The following is a 19,235-nucleotide window of genomic DNA, read 5'->3' as shown; positions in this document are numbered from 1 at the left end:
ATAATGTTGAAACATTTATTCGTTCACATATATAAGTAAGAACAAGAAGAGACTACAGTGTGAGCTGATTAAACATGAAATATAAATATTAGTACATATGACTTTACAACTGGCTCTGAAACTTCTGTAAAGTGAACCATTGCATTCAATAATAAAAATAGTGATTTGTGTACTGGCGTTGGAGTTATCTGGATAACTCCTCAGATCTTTGAGCTCGAAATCTGGAATTGCCATTCAGTTAAATATATTTAATAAAATCTTTACAAAGATCACAAAGAAATATCGCAATGTTTTAAACTCAAAATTATGTCTTTTCCACACCAGAGATTCTTGTAATGTGATTCATTTAATGTGATAAACTTTAAACATACTTTTACTTAGTTCACGAAAAGAATAATTATAGAAAAGTGAATAGAAACAGTTTATATAAAAAATAACATAAATGATATCTGCAGTTCGAGTCTTCATCGAATTCAACTAGGTGTATTAAGCGCAAAGCAATATTAACAAAAAACAAAAATTTCATTATTTGTGATAAAGTATAATAAAAATCATATTCGTATAATAGCGACATTTGCCAGTCGAAATTTCTATAGTCGTATGACTAAATTCACTAGAATTTTGCAAAATGTTTGAAATTGTGAATAATAATAGCTTTGAAAAACGATTTCCACGCGTAGTTCCCGATCTGTTGTTGTTTCTGCTGTACTTTAAGGAAAACTCTACGAATCCATTTTGTTATAATACATATACAAAAAAAGATATAAATATTGAAAGTCATAACACTACAATGTAATGGCTCCTGCTTAAAAAATACTTTTTTTCGTTTATTTTTGAACAATTATAACAGATAGTTTTAAAGGCATTTGATACTGACTTCGATATAATAACTATTTCGCTCTACAATCTGCGCTGTATAAAATTTTCGGTGCTGTTGCTATGTAAGTTGAATTTCTAGAGCGCTTTGCAGACACCGTATCATCTTCCCCTTTTTGAGTTGATTCCAAACAAGGTGAACAACAGACGTGTAACATATTGACGTCGGTATTACTTGTGTTTACCGTTGCTTTTCTCCTGTTCAAACAGCAACCTTCAAAAGTGACTCGAGCTAAATAACATTTTATTTGAATATGTGATGTTTGACCATGAAAATTTCAAAAATACTTTAGGTTCGATAAGTTATCTATCAGTCGAGCAAATCCAATCATTAAAGTCCAAAATAGAAATCGTGATTAAAACTGTAAATCACTTTTCAGTTAATTCTCACTTCTTAGTGGTCAACTTCTCTTGCCAATTGAGTCACCAAGAGTTTGTATGGGGTGCAATTTACAGCGTATCTCTTTTATCATATTTTAATTTCGTCGTGGAATCTTTTTGTTAATTAATAAAAAGCAGTATAGAAGATTCAATTTTCAGTAGTAACAATTACATAAATTTATGGTGGTAAAAACCAGCAGTATTTTCGAAATTTTAAAATAACAATTATTTATTATTATTATTATGTTAAGTGAGATATACTCGGTTAACACCGGTGGCTGTGTACTATGCCGGACCAAAGTCAAGGCATAGTGACCAAAACAAAAATTAATGAAGTGTGTCAGTGTGTGTGTCTGTATTCAGGAATTTCCTCACAATATGACATGTATTCAATATAGTGACCTTCTGTAGTGTGATGTATGTCTTTCTATTCAATTGTAATGTGCCCAGGCAACCAGAAATGGTGTGTTGTATAGTGTCTGGCATATTGCGTCATTTTCTGCACGCGTCATTTGTGAGTGTTGTATCCTTGAGTATGTGTTTTCTGTATTATTATTATTATTATTAAGTTTCTATTGTATACTAAAAGAGAAATAATAATATTAATAATAAACTTTTCTTTTGATTACTTATCGCAGCACCGATCCTATTTGAAAGTTCATTATTATTGTAAGCTCTGCTTACAGCCCGAAAACTTATTATTTCATGTATGCTACTCTGATATATTAATATTACGACTTTAAGTTTGAATATAAAAATGATAGGAATTTTAAAATTTGATAGAATATTGTTCGTCACATATAAACTTTTTGCAAGGTGTATTAATTTTTATATTACAAATGATATGTAAAATATATTAAGGTTATCACAGCCTTTCGTGTTAAAAATGAATTTGACATCGTAACCTAAACACAAATGACAAATTTCCTTCGTCATAAAATGTTTAGTAATAACGCGGTTTCGTGTGCTGTATATTAATTATATTCAGTATAATTAGATAAGAATATTTCGTTACATTGTCTGTTCTTTTTCGATGCCTTCCTTAACTTTAAAAGTCCTGAAAAAATAGAATGCAACGAACTCGCCATCTGAAAAGAACGAGAATCGAAATTATTTAGTTGCATCAATATTTTAAAATGTGCTATAATTTTATGGAAAAGAAAACGTTATATACTTATAAAATGAAATAACTTTGAAAAGAATTTTAAAATTTTAAAATTTTACATAATTTTTCTAAGTAAGGAATTTATTAAATATTTATGATTATAAAATAAAATCACCTTGAAGAGGATTTTCTTATCCACATCAAAGAAACCACCGACTGAAAGACACAAGGAAACTTTCCCAAATCTCTTCATAAAATCTAAAATCTGCGAAACGAAATGAACAATAATCGCAATAACCAATTCAATCAAAAGTTGTAAACGATGTTAATTAATTAAATTTAATTTCAATAAATACCAGCTGGTGTTGAAATATATTAATTCTGATCATACGAAAATATGGCCATAATTTATTATATTTGGGTATTTACGAAATACGCTTAACTTTAATAACATTCAATGCAGCTACTACTAATGAATAAAAATATATACCTTGAGTTTGAGTTCCAGTTTAAGTCTGCAATCCGCAAGTCGACGAATATCTTGAAAACCATTTTGCATCTAAAAAATAACATAATGTATGTTTGAAAAAAATTAAATTTTAACAAAAATACTTACCGTAAATGCAAAGCAGGACAATAAACATCCCATGATTACAAAGATGAACGTGAGAGTAAAAGAAGCAACTAATGCAAGATCCTGTATTGATTCATTCATTTCTAGAAAGAGATAGGCATAAAACCAAAAACTCGTCATCCAGATGACAGTAAAGTACAGAAAGCAAAATGGATAATTAAATTTAGTGTTGAATTGATTGATGAATATCCACAATTCCTGGTGACGTAGCATCAATTCGTTCAATTTTTTCGGCATATTCTTGTGTTTCTTTTTCAATAAAGAGAGCTTAAACAGGACATTTTCTAATTCTTTATACGCGATCAACAACAATAAAGCTACTAATAATAAAGCAAATGAAAATCCTCCTGTTAGAGGTATGAAGACATAGAGCGTACAGAATATTGCATAACAAGGGTTCGCCTTCAAATTTCTTTTTCCTTTCGACTCCGAAATAATAAAAATATACATTCATAAATAGAAAATAAATAATATCTATCATTGCACAGAGAAATGTCAACAGGGAAATTTTTCTAATTAAAGAATTGTTTTCGTTTCTCATTTTTTGTTGCAAGTATTCATTTTTTAAATCAATTTCTATATCGAGTTTGTTGTCATTTTTCGTAAGAATAGTTAAGCATACAGAATAAGTTAAGAACATTACTGCAAAAACCGTTGTTAATAGTATGGGCTCATTGGTTATATCGTCAAGCCACCCTTCACAAATTGCGTATTTATTCAATCCCGGTATTATCTGCCAGAATAACAATGAAGTCCATGCCCATAAAACATATTGTATGAATCGGACATAACTATTTTTTAATCTAATAATTTTTAGCGTGAACATATCTTTTCTGCAGCTACATATGTTAAAAATATCGAAGCCAAAGATAATTGCTATCCTAGTGCAAGGTTCTAACAAACAACTCAAACAAATTTTTTCTTGTAAATTAGAATACATTTTTCCTGTTGTTTCTTACAAATTATTCAGAAAATTTCGAATCATTAACTTATGTTTGTATAAACTATGTTGTCGAGAAACATTCTATAATAGTATATGTTAATTGAATAATTATATGATTTGCACGAAAATGTATAAAATACAAAGATGCGAATGTCCATGATAAATTAATGAATTATAGTGAATTTCTTTATCAAATAATGTTATTTTAATACATTTTCCATGAAATATCATTTTTCGTTTCGATTAAATTCGGGTTTACATCGGTTTATTACAGTTTTATGAATTCATTTATAAAATTGTCATCGGATTCATTTAATTCGTGTAGATTATTATTTGCGAAAACGTCACGCTGAGAATTTAATAAGTTTTTTTATCAAACACCCAAAAAAAGGCAAGCTGAAAATTAAAAGTAAAATAAACATCAGCAAATAATATATTAATATATTAATTTAATGAAATAGTATTTTTAATAAACATTTAATTTTTTCGTTATGAAAGTCAAGTTATGTTTTCGTTAGTTACGCTAGTTTCTGTTAATTAATATTTTGTAACTAACAAGTGTTGTTAACACGTTTATGTTATTGTTTGAGGGAAATTTAAGTCAGTCGTAGAGAAACCGTGTTGTGCTAGATTGTTTATTCGTATTGTTAAACACAAGATCGTGTTGTTAACTCAATCACTTGGCTTTTGACTTAACCTTTATTTAGTTTATTAACCTTTATGTAAGGTCGCCGACTTCCAGGGGAAAACAGTTAATCACGCGTCAGGAAAACCTAGGGTCGAAATCGTAATCGTAGGAGACAAAGATGACAAGTGTCTTACACAAAACCGTTTATTCTAACTACTAAGTTAACTTACATATTATTGAGGTACAACGCGATCTAGATCGTTAGGGCAATGTAGGTATGGTGACGTTGGGAACGTTCCGGGCTTCCTAGGTCGTTTTCGGAGAGACAGTCTTCTTGTGGCGCTGATGAATGAAGGGATGTGGTCCCGTTGTAGAGGAGGAGGAGTTCTGTCGGTCTCTGTAGACAGCAACCTCTTTTCCGGATCTTCGGACAGTCTTGACTGGTACAGACTCGACTGGAGAGGAACCGCCTGTCTGGAGGAGAACCGCCGCACTTCTTCCAAGAATGACCGAAGGAGGATCGAACTCTCTGTCTGGAGGAGAATCGCGCTTCAACCCTGAGATCCGGGGCTTTTATAAGATTTTCCCGTAACCCGAGACCGATCCGGGTCGAGAGGGGTTGACGGAGCCTTTGAAGTTAGCGCTCGTATATCACGCCGTTATGGCTCCAAACAATCTGCCACGAGTTCTGGCGGCTAATTTTTCCTTTTGTTTCTCACTCCCGACACTTGTTTGCGAGCACCTGGACAAAGATCCTCTCCTGGTTGACATCCCCTCGGTCGTTCGTCATCGAGTCGCGTTTGTTGTAGGATAAGTTTTAAGAAAGTTTCTTTCGTAACTTCGGTCTGCATCACCAACACGTGTTCCTGACCCGAGTTGACTCTCGAAATATCCGACTTTGGAACTTAATAATTATTCACCACTTCTACGCGTTTTTGCGACCCTTATATTTATTATATTTATATTTCTTTATTTATTATATATATATATAAATTTATTTATTTATATTTATTAACAATACGTATAAGCAATCTAGCACAATACGGTTTCTCTACGACTGACAATAAACTACTGTTAGAAACGGCAAAACACCCCGAAAAAAGAAAAAGGAAATTAGTGTTCCTCAGCCAGCGTTATGGACACCGAACACATTACAAGAACGAAAGTTGACTGATGAGGGACAAAAGCCCGAAACGTGTAAAATTAGTTATCGTATCGACTAAATAAAGGTAGAGTCAAAAGCCAAGTGATTGAGTTAAAAACACGATCTTGTGTTTAACAATACGAATAGGAAATCTAAGTGTTGAAATCTATAAAACAGTGAAATAGTTCGACAATCCATTAGTAATTTATAAAAGGCAAATTTCCAATCATATTACTAAAAATTATGTTAATTTACACAATTCTATATAACGGAGAAAAGAGAATGGCTATTTTTAATATTTTGCTAAATTATGCTATAAAATATTTATAGGTACAATATAATCGCTATTAATTTATGAAGTAATTTACCTAAGAGTGTCGGTTGTCCATAATTCCAACAATAAGATGGATATCTTTAATAGCTGAAAAGGAAGTGATGACTTCCTCTGTAAAGACACAAATGTTGTGCATTTTAGTAGTCTTTTCGTCTTTTATTCTGATATTCATATTCTTAAATTTGATTTGATAGTCAAAAACGTGTACATCATTGTAAAATGTAAAATTAATTAATTATTCTTTGTTTACACAGTTGATGTCTTTTAAGATGCTTAATTTACTAATGAGTATATAAAGATACTATGCGTTTCTGTTTGCAATACAATGTTAAAAATTTACACTACGACAAATTAATTGCCATTTCCCTTAATGGGATCATTTAAATTGAAACCAATATTAACTTCTTTCTTAATTAATTAGCATTAAGCTTTTAATCGATCTGTTATTAAAATGTTTATAATAGTATTCATTTTGAATGCGCAATTTCCTCGTGTATTTCACGTTTGTATTTTTACAATAAATGAAAAATGTTTTAATAATTAAAAACAGAAAACAAATCATTAATAAGAGAAGCAGTGCATTTCCAGTAATGTTTAGTAACTAGTGTCAACCAAACATGAATAAAGCCATTTCTTTCTCTTAAAATAAATTGATGGTTTCAAACAAACACGAACAAGCTCGCAATCCCGCGTGAAGGAAAAGTTAAATTTAGTTGTCTTATAGTTCTTAATTGTACTTTACACCGGTGTATTGGTTATCAACACAAGGAGGAGTTCGTAAGCAGAAAAATCAAAAAATCTTTATTTTATCACCTGTAATAGTTTTTCCTGTTTCGGTATAAAGTCCTATTAATACGTTAAATTTACGTAGACAATTTATAAGAAAAGAAAACTTGTCTAAACGATTAACATCGCACAATTCTGGGCTGCAATTTTTAATCATATTTTAAATTTATCTAATTTAAAATATATGCCCTCCACTTCAAATTAGTAGGGATTGCTCCTATACATCATACTTTTCCTTTAACAATAGACTCGTGCCAGTCATTTGCTTTCTGGCTAAAAGCTTTCAATTAAAATAACGTGACTTTCAGTTTGCATTGAAAGTTCCTGTACAGTTAATTGAGGGTCCTGCCCTACGCTTTCCATATCCGTTCTTGGATTTCATCTAACTTCGTTCTCGCGATTAAGGAAAGACAGTCGGACGGACGACAGTGGCATTTATAGGTGTAAATCCAGCAATTCCGGAACTGTTCAATCTGCTAAACAGTTCTGCAGCTGTTAAGTATTGTTCCGATGCACGCCTTCTACAGTGTGCTATTTCGAAACATGTTTGGTCTTTTGACGTCACATTTCGTAACTGATTTCATTTGGAACTGATCAAGAATTGTTGTATCCACATAAAGTGAAGTGTATATTAGTATTAATCCACTCAAAAGCAGATATCTGCAAAATAAGCTTTGAGTGTATGATAGAGCGGAAAGGAGAAACGAAGCGATCTTGATAGCCGTGGCTCCGGTATATTCCCCTGGGACTTTTTCAAGAAAACGAGCCGTGTAGTATTGCAGGAATACTGCGCAGGTTAGTTGATTTAGAAGGCAGGCCGTTTACTGCTGTAGATGACCTTACGAACTTTAGTGGACTTCGATCGAAGTAGAATTTCTCTAATTTTTATTGATTTATAACCCCGCGGGGCATGGGCCGTTCTCGGAAGAAGTGCAACTCCGAGTCAACCCGCGGCAAAGGAGGAGCAAGCTCCAACTCTTCGCCAGTTTCCAAAAAACAGGTTAATATCGAAGCTTCCGGGGTGGAAGCGAATCAGATATTAAGCTGATTAGAACAGATACTACAAACGATCTAAGCCTTAGGCTAGAAGCGATAAAGTGCATTTCCGAAATTTCCTTAAACTTCTCTCGGTGACTTCCGAGTTACAGGTGTAGTTACGTCGCGGTTTGAAATACGGCGAAATAATGTGTTTAGAAATAAATCGTCTAAACTGAAATCAATCCGAATCGTAAATAGCACCGATTTAATGGATGTTATACGCTAGCTTATCTCATAAACTTGAAAATACAATTTCATTTTTAATCATCCGTAGGCATTCGGAAATGAACTACAGCTTCGACGTAAACCAGTGTCGGAGCCGTCGCGCTCCATTGTCCTGTCTTTTTGACGTTCATAAAATGTACCCCGTGTTATAAAAAGATTCTAAATAATTAAATAAACTCGATTCGGCCAGCATAATATTTCATCGTGTTTTGATCGAGAATAGCATATATAAACGAGCAGTTATTTATTGCGACATGGTCGAAATGACGGCTTGCAATTCCCAATTGCATTTTTAATCAATTTAATTTAAATTATATGTTCTCCGCCTAAAATTAGTAGTGGCTTGACTTTGTACATCATACTTTTCCTTTAACAATAGACTCGTGTCGATCATCTATCTAACACTTTTCGGGGAAGTTTCGAAGTGAAATAACGTGACTTCCGGTTTGCATCGGAAGTTCGTATATAGTTAATCGTTTATGGTTTCTATATATGTTCTCGACATTAAATAGGTCTACAGATTTTTAGAATTGCAGCCCAATTACAGTATTAATATCGCTGAAATAGTACAGTTATTGATAAGATTGTATAGTGTATGAAATTTTAAGTCTTCGTCCAATAGCGGATCCAGAAATCTTTGGAGGAGAGTGCAGAAAGGAAACAATCTGCCTTGCAAAACTTTTTGCTACTCGAAGTACCCGGCTTCTCTCGGAAAAAAACCCCCAGGAAAAGTCAACTGCCCCCGTGCACTTCCTTACATCCATCGTCGACTCCATCTATAGTGTAGTCTTAAATGTTTTAATTTTTATTCATTCATTTCGGTAGCCAAATGGATAAAACTGCCGAATTGGTCGCGGGTTTGCGCCTCTCCAACGGACTTGAGCTTTCCGGGTTTTTTTTTACGATTTTAACACCTAAGTAGAGGCTGTTTCCGTTAGAAGGTTTTATCGAATGGCATCTCCATCGGCAGATCGACCACGTGTAACCAAATAATCCAATCCAATCTACTAATGAAATGGATAAAACAGCTTCTTCCTGCCGCAAAGCGACTCCAACCCCAGCTATCGGTCACCTGATACACGAATTCTGTTTTTAAACGTAGCTCTGTGACCGGGAGCGATTTCAATAAACAAGAAGTTAAGTAAGCAAACCAATGGATTATTGCTTACTTAACTGTTTGTTTCTTGAACTTACCCCAGTATATCTATCAACTCTGATAGTACGAGGCGTATAGGCTCTGGGGATCCATCATCGAATTCAATAAAAGAGCCCCGGGAAGTTTTTGGCCGCACAATGGGCTGAAAAAGGTTCCTTTATGGGGTGGAAGTGAGATACGTAAAAATTTCTCCGAGAAATAATCTAATATTATATATTATATTCTTTTAATGTAATTAAATTAATATAATTTTAAAATTATGTTATAATATTTAATTAATATTTTAAATAATTAGTCTAATAACGAAGAGTTAGTTTCGTAACAGTACCTGTGTCTTGACGTCACACAAGAATTGTAGGTTATTCGGAGAAACATGTGAGTTCTGAACATATTTTGTTTTTCTACGGTGAAACTGCGAATTGTCCAACTTGATTAAATACTTGAAATGATTATTTTTATTGTATAATCTCAGGTCAAAGGTTACGTTCAAAATAACGCAGACTGCCGATCCAAAATTACCGTATAAAGTGTAAGTGCTTTTTAAAATTTATTTCTAAGTAAATGCCAAGGAAATTATTAAAAACATCTGACTAGTAGTCCGAAAACTGATTTTACCGATATATTTTGATAAATTTATAAGTTATTAAATAGAAAAAATGGAATTTGTCGATGAGGAAATACTTTGGGGTAATTATACAGTTTAAGAGAATATGAGTTTCTAAAATTATTTTATATTAAAAAGAAGAAATGTTTAGTAGACATTCAGAAAATGCATAACATTTCTTCGGGCGACCCGTACATAAAGTGCTATAAACAAAAAAATCACAGAACTACTTACCGATTGTGGCTCGTTGACAGACGCCATTTCATAAGCTTGTTTTCATCGCGGAGCGACACATCGGACGGCGGACATGTACAAAGCTTGTCACGTGAAATCTGTCGGTGCAGTCCGGTCACGTGACTACTCTGGCCTCGTGTTTCTTGATAAATTATTCTTCTCGCAGAAGAATTCGCTGAAGTTTGGAGACATCGTTAATAAAAATATTAAAACATCATTTCATTTTTTAACTATGGATTAAAATCAACATATATAAGAATGAATGATGATCCGATAAACAACTAATAATTCCACTGTCAGGGCCGGATTAACCCACTTTGGAGCCCTAGAGATTCTCTTATTACCGGGCTCCCTCCCTCTCACAAGAAATAGAGCGCACAAAAAATATTAAACAAGAAATAAAACAACAATAAATACAGTCAAACCTGTTTTTATGCGGGGGATAGGGACCGCATTAAAAAAATGCATAAAAAAATCGCACGAAACTTCACGAGGGGCTATAAAAAATAGTTTTCGCAACACAATTAAAAAATATTTTTTTTATGCGGTCAATAGGGACCGCATAAAAGAAGTCTCACATAGAAAATAACTCAAAACCGTACGAAATAGAATTTATTGACAACAGATGTCAGCACTTGACTGCATCATCCGGTCTATCGTCTGTTTTACATATTTTTGTCCAGGTGGTGTTTTGTTGACTTAAAAAGTAAATTATTTCATTTTTCGCATATTAATGCAATAATATTACTATAATAAGTTCATTTGTGCTATAATAAGTTTATTTAGCTATAATAAGTCAACGTGAGACATGACGAATCGCACGAGACTAGTCGCCAACCGCACAAATAAAAAATCGCACAAAAAAAACCGCACAGAAAAAGACCGCATAAAAACAGGTTTGACTGTAATGTGAAAAACTAAAACAAATCTTAAATTTTTATTAATAAAAAATATTTAATATACAACAGTAAATTTTAGTTTTTGTAGAAAAGTTTGAACACTTTGTTTATAAATTCAAAATTTTAATAATAATAATAATCAGCTCAGCTGATTATAATTCTTTTTATTATTATTCCTGTGTAAATAATTAATAATAATTATGATAATAATAAGCGCAGAGCCCAAACGGTTAGGAGTTGTGTTAGGATCTTTGGGTATAAGATCACTAATCGTAAATCGTTGTTTTATACTTAACAAAGAATAAGTTATAACGGTCGGACTGGACAAATGAACCCTGAAAATTTTCATAATAGCGAGGTTGAGGCCGAAGTTTTAAACGCGAAAACGTGTACGTCGGACGTTCGGCGCCGCTTTCCCGTAAGCCTAGAAGTTTGACAATGGCGTTTGGAAAGTCAGTGGAATCATGCTCGACTTTCCAAACGCCATTGTCAAACTTCTAGGCTTACGGGAAAGCGGCGCCGAACGTCCGACGTACACGTTTTCGCGTTTAAAACTTCGGCCTCAACCTCGCTATTATGAAAATTTTCAGGGATCATTTTTTTTACCGATCGCCATACTTTCCCTCTGTTATCCGGGAAAAGTAGAAAGGAACCAATTTTAAGCTATTGGATTTATATTGTAGCGCAAACATATTTACAAGAATGGCACATACCGGCCTAGAAGCGTATTTGATATACCTGTTCTGGGATAGAATTTTAGTACTTTAGAATTTTTTAACAATACATAATTTATTGGTGTATTTCTATTTGCCACCGACATTTGCTTGAAGAAAGAAAAAAAGCGACAAATGAAACTACGCGTCTTTTTGGCAAAAAACAAGAATTTCGGAAGAGCCAGAACCTTCGTCACAAAAAACGAACTTTATTTTTCTGTGTGCATACGTTTATGTGTTATTTAACACATACTATTTATTGTTTAATTTTCGTCGGATGGATAAATATTTTTTTTTAGAAACAAGAGACAAGTCGCTCCAAAATTTATTAGACGATCACCATTTACACTGATGTTCCAGAACAATTTTATAGACAGCCGGACCTTCCTTTTTAGGCTACTCAACTGCCTACGTTTTAAAAGTTCCTTTAAAAAACACAGAAAAACCAATAAAGTTAAAAATCTTTAAAATTGGTATGGTAATCTTACGACATCTTTAGGTCATCCTTATCCCGTCGAGATCTCGGTTCCTTTTATCCACTGAAAATTAGCGCTGTTTAATGTAGATTACGCCGATGTATCCCTCTGGTGACGAATTTAAAGTAAATTTTTGTTTAATTTTCGTCGGATGGATAAATATTTTTTTTAGAAACAAGAGACAAGTCGCTCCAAAATTTATTAGACGATCACCATTTACACTGATGTTCCAGAACAATTTTATAGACAGCCGGACCTTCCTTTTTAGGCTACTCAACTGCCTACGTTTTAAAAGTTCCTTTAAAAAACACAGAAAAACCAATAAAGTTAAAAATCTTTAAAATTGGTATGGTAATCTTACGACATCTTTAGGTCATCCTTATCCCGTCGAGATCTCGGTTCCTTTTATCCACTGAAAATTAGCGCTGTTTAATGTAGATTACGCCGATGTATCCCTCTGGTGACGAATTTAAAGTAAATTTTTGTTTAATTTTCGTCGGATGGATAAATATTTTTTTAGAAACAAGAGACAAGTCGCTCCAAAATTTATTAGACGATCACCATTTACACTGATGTTCCAGAACAATTTTATAGACAGCCGGACCTTCCTTTTTAGGCTACTCAACTGCCTACTTTTTAAAAAGTTCCTTTAAAAAACACAGAAAAACCAATAAAGTTAAAAATCTTTAAAATTGGTATGGTAATCTTACGACATCTTTAGGTCATCCTTATCCCGTCGAGATCTCGGTTCCTTTTATCCACTGAAAATTAGCGCTGTTTAATGTAGATTACGCCGATGTATCCCTCTGGTGACGAATTTAAAGTAAATTTTTGTTTAATTTTCGTCGGATGGATAAATATTTTTTTTAGAAACAAGAGACAAGTCGCTCCAAAATTTATTAGACGATCACCATTTACACTGATGTTCCAGAACAATTTTATAGACAGCCGGACCTTCCTTTTTAGGCTACTCAACTGCCTACTTTTTAAAAGTTCCTTTAAAAAACACAGAAAAACCAATAAAGTTAAAAATCTTTAAAATTGGTATGGTAATCTTACGACATCTTTAGGTCATCCTTATCCCGTCGAGATCTCGGTTCCTTTTATCCACTGAAAATTAGCGCTGTTTAATGTAGATTACGCCGATGTATCCCTCTGGTGACGAATTTAAAGTAAATTTTTGTTTAATTTTCGTCGGATGGATAAATATTTTTTTTTAGAAACAAGAGACAAGTCGCTCCAAAATTTATTAGACGATCACCATTTACACTGATGTTCCAGAACAATTTTATAGACAGCCGGACCTTCCTTTTTAGGCTACTCAACTGCCTACGTTTTAAAAGTTCCTTTAAAAAACACAGAAAAACCAATAAAGTTAAAAATCTTTAAAATTGGTATGGTAATCTTACGACATCGTTACAATATTATTATGCAAATTAATATAAAAATAACTTAATTTACCTTTAGAATTCCATCCGTAATGACTTTGATTCAACTTATGAATTAAATGTGGTATATATTTTTGATATAATTGTGGTACATATAAAATTATTTGTTTAATAAATGCATCATCGACAGCTTTTTCTTCAGGTTGAGATTCTGTTTCTTCGATTTTGTCGAATACAACAGATACTCTAACAGGTTCTTTTGGCGCATGAACTGTTTTCTGATATCTCGAAATCAATTGACTTAATAATTTGACTTTACTATCATCAGATAAATCACCAGTCTCAAGTAATTCTTCGATATTATTACCAATTCTTATTTCAGGTTTTCGATATGCCGACAACAATTCAGGAGGGACAAGAGCCATTTGTTTCGCCATTAGATTCTTTTTCCTATTACTTTACCAATTAATCCACCTGCCATAGACAATAACGGAGCCAGTAGAAGAGGAAGGAATCCACCAGATTGATTAACTAAAATTTTTTTCTTAGTATTTAAAGGAACGTGTTTTTCACTTAATTTCCTGATAATTTTTTTATATTTTTGTAATTTACGAACACCGGCAGGTATATTTCCTCTCCGCAAATTATCGCATATTTCACACAAAACTTTAATTTGATCCGGAGTAGCTTCTTTCAATATTGCTTTTCGTTGAGAAGGAGTAGTCTTAGACAAAAGTGCTAACATATGATAATTTTTCTTTATGTTCTTCATTTTATTGGTAAGTATATCCAAAAAATACCTTGTTCGTCAGGAAAACACGAATCTCTCACAGAAAATTTCTTATTCGTTTTAGGATGAAAATCTAATAACAAATAACCGAATTCCTTTTCTGTCGCTTTTTTATATGCATCCATAAAAAAATCACATTTACAAGCAAAAGCTTGCCGTCCCAAACAACTTACTTGACTTTCATCGCGATTATTTTTAAATAATATCAAATAATGCGTGTTTAAAGTTATATCTCTCATAATTCTATTTTTTGGAAACAAATTTTGCATTATCACGATCACGCTTACATTATAATGATGAGACTCTGTTGTAAACAAAAATGTAGTTTTTGAACTGAGTTCATGCATCAAATCATCAATTATTATTAAATCCCATCCTTGCACGGATTCGGGTAAGCCATACATGAATGTAACATCTTTTTCCTCGTGAAAAAACGGTAAATATACGGAATAACACCATAGAACCTTTTTTAATGTCTTTTCATAAATTTTGTTACGAATAATTTTTCTCACTAATGTTGTCTTTCCGCATTGCGAAGGTCCAACGATTATACAGTTACTAGGATGTTTGAAATACATATTAATCAAACTTATAAGCTTTAGTCAATTTATAATGCTTTGATCCACAAATTATCTCCCTAAATATTAATATATTCTTTTTGTTCCTTTCTATATAAATTTCTCTCATAACTTCTGAACATTCCTCAAACGAATAATATAATTTATTACTAACTTCATAAATTCTTCCATTCTCGTCAACAATTATAAAATCAAATTTTCCATCTCCTTTCCATATTTCGTCGTTAACTTTAAAATAACGTAAAACAATAGGGAGATAATCAGGAATATCGAAAAAAAAATTATTTACCGCAGCAATACACGTATCTATAGACTTGTACAAACGAGGAGAAACAGAATAATTTCTATCACCGTCGTAAGTAATAATAAAACCATATCTCTCCATGATTACAATTTTTAATCTTGGTATTAAAAATAAATTCTAACTTTCCTTAAAACTCAATTTATATCAAAAACCGACCAATCATATATCTTCTATAAAATAATTAATTTATAAAAACATTTAATAATTAATACAGAAACTTTGCATTATTATTAAAATAAAATTAATTTAATTCAAATTTGTAATTAGAAAATTAATTTTGTGATCAAAGCTTTCCAAACCACTACTATTGATGGTTTCAAACAAACACGAACAAGCCCGCAATCCCGCGTGAAGGAAAAGAAAATTCACATTTAGTTGTCTTATAGTTTTTAATTGTACTTTATACCGGTGTATTGGTTATCAACACAAGGAGCAGTTCGTAAGCAGAAACATAAAAAAATCTTTATTTTATCACCTGTAATAGTTTTTCCTGTTTCGGTATAAAGTCCTATTAATACGTTAAGTCCACGTAGAAAATTTATAAGAAAAGAAAACTCGTCTAAACGATTAACATCGCACAATTTTGGGCTGCAGTTTTTAATCATATTTTAAAAATCCAAACAAGTTAGAAACAATAAATTGATGTAAGTTGCTTTAAAGAGAAATCTTTATCATAAATAAGTGAAAATAATTAAGCGATGCAAGATTGGAAAAATATTTAGAAAATATTTAATTCGTATACATGATTTTCCTACATACTTCAGTTTTGTGTTTTATTTATAAATCGAATATTTAAATATGTAATAATATAAAAATATAGAGTTTTGCACGTACTTGCGTTTACTTTTTGGAAATTATTTAGAGATACGTAAGGAAATTCCAGCTTTACTGATAGAAAAGTTAATTTTGAGAACGTATTCTTTTCGAGGTCTTCGTCCAACACGTAGCATAGCCTTTCGCCGAGTTTTCCACTTTGGGATAAAGATTGCACGAGAGTTTTGAATTTACACTCACGTGTCTGATTATTTTCTTTCCATTACCCTCTTAGCAAAATATAGGTAAAAGTTTCACAGTCACTGAGAAATTATATTATATTTTGGTGACGAAAATTAACTTCGTAAGCGCGGTACAAAAAAACTTATGGAAGGTAAGAAAATTAACTCCATGCACTTTACATAAATTAATATAATCGTGTATTTTGTTTACTAACAATATCTAGTTATTCATAAATTTTATGACTAACTACATATCGTTAGTCATAAAATTTATTATGCAATTACTCGTATGTCAATTTGCGGCACTACAGATGTACTACAGTACGTATGTATAAAAGCGCTATACTAGAAACACGTTAATGGATATCGATAATTTATCGAATTTTATATCTCTAAGTTTTTATGATTTATTAGCAATTATTAGTGAGATTGACTCGGCTAGAAACATCAAGGCCTGGACTGGTATTAACATGGAACAGTTAATTATAACTGCCGGAGACAGGGAGAACATTAAAGAAATGTTCTCTGGACTCCAAATGGAATTAGCACAATAAGAAAAAGTAATTGTAAAAATCGAATGCAATAAATATTTCACTAAACTTTTATAACTTTGACATCGCTTAGAATGAGAGTTTTTCAACGTAAAATTTTAAAAGAACTGAAATACTGGAAACTATCGCCAGATGAAATAAAAGCGAATGAAGCAAAGTTCAAAAAAATTAAAAAATAATGTTATTAAAATGTAAGAATATTATAAAATTCATACCAAAGTGGAATGAATTATAACGGAAAACAGAAAAGTATTTTAATTAATATTAATAAAATTGTTATTTAAATGTATTAATAATTACCAACTCTAAACAAAAAAATAAACTGCAAGCATGTAATTAAAAATAAATAACTAAATTTTGAGGTGCAACTTTAAATCATAATGTTTTATTTCATTTAAAATATATGCTCTGCACCTCAAATTAGTATTGTTTTGACCCTGTACAGTGCATTATATTTTTCCTCTAACAATAAAAAATGTGCGGTCATCTAACACCTTTCGGAAGGTGGAATATTTGAATTAAAATAAATTGTGTTTTGGTATTCTATTATATTTATTATCTACTTAAGCAATATAATCGTGTTTAAATACGATTTGAAATACGCAACAGGGTATAAATGAATGAAATTATCCGACTGTATACATACGAACTAAAAATATTTGCAAACTTTACACATAATTGTACTCAAAAACTACATTATTAATAATTCAAAAACCATATTTGAACTTGATTTAAAGTAGAACTACAAATAACATTTCGTAAAATTTTATTTTTGTTATCTTTGAAATCAATTTACATATCTGTAAGGAGCAGAGTCAGGTCAAAGACCCAAACTCCGTACATTAATGTGCAAGATATTCGTTTTAAAATGTTGAAACATTTATTCGTTCACATATATAAGTAACAAGAAGAAGAGACTACAGTGTGAGCTGATTAAATATGAAATATAAATAATAGTACATATGAGTCCACAACTGGCTCTGAAAGTTCTGTGGAGTGAACCATTGCATTCTATGATAAAAATACTAATTTGTGTACAGGCGTTAGAGTCAGTGGTGGCCTTAGGGGGTGGCGAGCAGGGCAATCGCCCGGGGCCTCGCTCTTGCAGGGGTCTCGCGCAACAACTCGAGTAGAAAAAAGTTGATATTTAAAACTTTTTATTTTATCCTTAGCTATTAGTTATAAGCCGCAAACATCATTTTTAAATTCTTGCGTATGTCTTTTAAGACATTTAAGTACGTTAGTTTATCATGATTACTAATTTGTCGTCTTTATGACTGTTAACTTTTATAAATCTTCTAATATAATATTTTAACACTAAATTTATTTATTTATGACTTTTGCATTTCTCGTTAATCATCAGAAATACCTATTTTCAATTCACATACTTTGCACAAAGAACAAGGGTTTAGCAAAAATCTGTCGCCCGGGGCCCCGCAATCATCAACGCCGCCGCTAGTTGGAGTTATCTCGATTACTCCTCAGATCTTTCAGCTCAAAATCTGGAATTGCCATTCAGTTAAATATATTTAATAAAATCTTCACAAAAATCACAATGAAATATCGCAATGTTTTAATAAAAACACAAAATTATGTCCTTTTCACACCAGAGATATCTTGTAATGTGATTCATTTAATGTGATAAACTAAACATATTTTTACAAAGTTCGTGAAAAAATAATTACTGTATAGAAAAGTAGGGGAGACCGGGACAACTTCGGCATGTTAAGAATAAGTTAAATTTTGTGCAATAAATACTGCTGTAAACTGAAATAAAAGCGTTGTTTATTGTCTACCAGAATGAAACCTTACCATAGAACTGGTTAAAATCAGTTTAGAAATAAAAATAATTATAATAATAACAACTTTATAAAGAGATAGCGATTGCCGAAGTTGCCCCCATACCAGGGGCAACTTCGGCAACAGTAATGGAGCAAGATAGGGAGGTATATAAATTTGTGTTATTAACAATGTATACGTTAAAATTCACTATTAAAACAAAGAAATACTCTTTCAAAGACCTATTTAATATTATAAGAACGAAATACAAAATCAAAGGCATATTTAAGTAAAGAAAATGTAAAAAAAATGAAACAGATAATAAATGAAAACATTATAATGCAAGTTAAAAGCAATATAAAGTAAAATGAATTAGTGAACTCAAATAAACAGTAGAAATGAAATATGCTTAACAGCAAATTGTTTAAGATAGGCAACGTTGCCGAAGATGCCCCAATAGTGACGATTTAGAAACATTAAGTGGAACCCTGAGAATAAGGTACTAAGCCATGATCTGATCACGTGAATAAGTTAATGTTTTACCTTCTAACAGGAAAAGCAACTTTCGTTATTATGGAATTATAACAAAACATTCCAATTCTATATAAATGAAAGCAAAATATTACATGAAATTGAATGAAAATGACAATTTACTTGTTAATTCAACTGCGCTT

General features: G+C 31.9%; 1 protein-coding gene and 1 non-coding gene across 2 annotated transcripts in view; one reads left to right on the top strand and one right to left on the bottom strand.

The window, feature by feature from the left end:
* Window positions 1-7,736: 7,736 nt before the first annotated feature.
* Window positions 7,737-7,925, bottom strand: LOC136987904 (U2 spliceosomal RNA). Its single transcript, XR_010882692.1, has one exon. It is a non-coding gene; the product is annotated as a U2 spliceosomal RNA (small nuclear RNA).
* A 1,581-nt stretch (window positions 7,926-9,506) lies between these two features.
* Ufm1 (Ubiquitin-fold modifier 1) overlaps window positions 9,507-19,235 on the top strand; it is a 15,947-nt gene continuing 6,218 nt past the window's right edge. The window contains exons 1-2 of the mRNA XM_067285647.1: window positions 9,507-9,625; window positions 9,723-9,779. Of these exons, the coding sequence (XP_067141748.1) occupies window positions 9,624-9,625; window positions 9,723-9,779 (59 nt within the window). The 5' untranslated portion in view covers window positions 9,507-9,623. The remainder of the gene's footprint in view (window positions 9,626-9,722; window positions 9,780-19,235) is intronic.

Source organism: Centruroides vittatus, unplaced genomic scaffold (assembly GCF_030686945.1).
Source record: "Centruroides vittatus isolate TY-2023 unplaced genomic scaffold, ASM3068694v2 scaffold_2802, whole genome shotgun sequence".
In the NCBI taxonomy this organism is placed as follows: domain Eukaryota; kingdom Metazoa; phylum Arthropoda; class Arachnida; order Scorpiones; family Buthidae; genus Centruroides; species Centruroides vittatus.
Note: the sequence above shows the minus strand (reverse complement) of the source record. Positions and strands in the feature narration are given on the sequence as shown.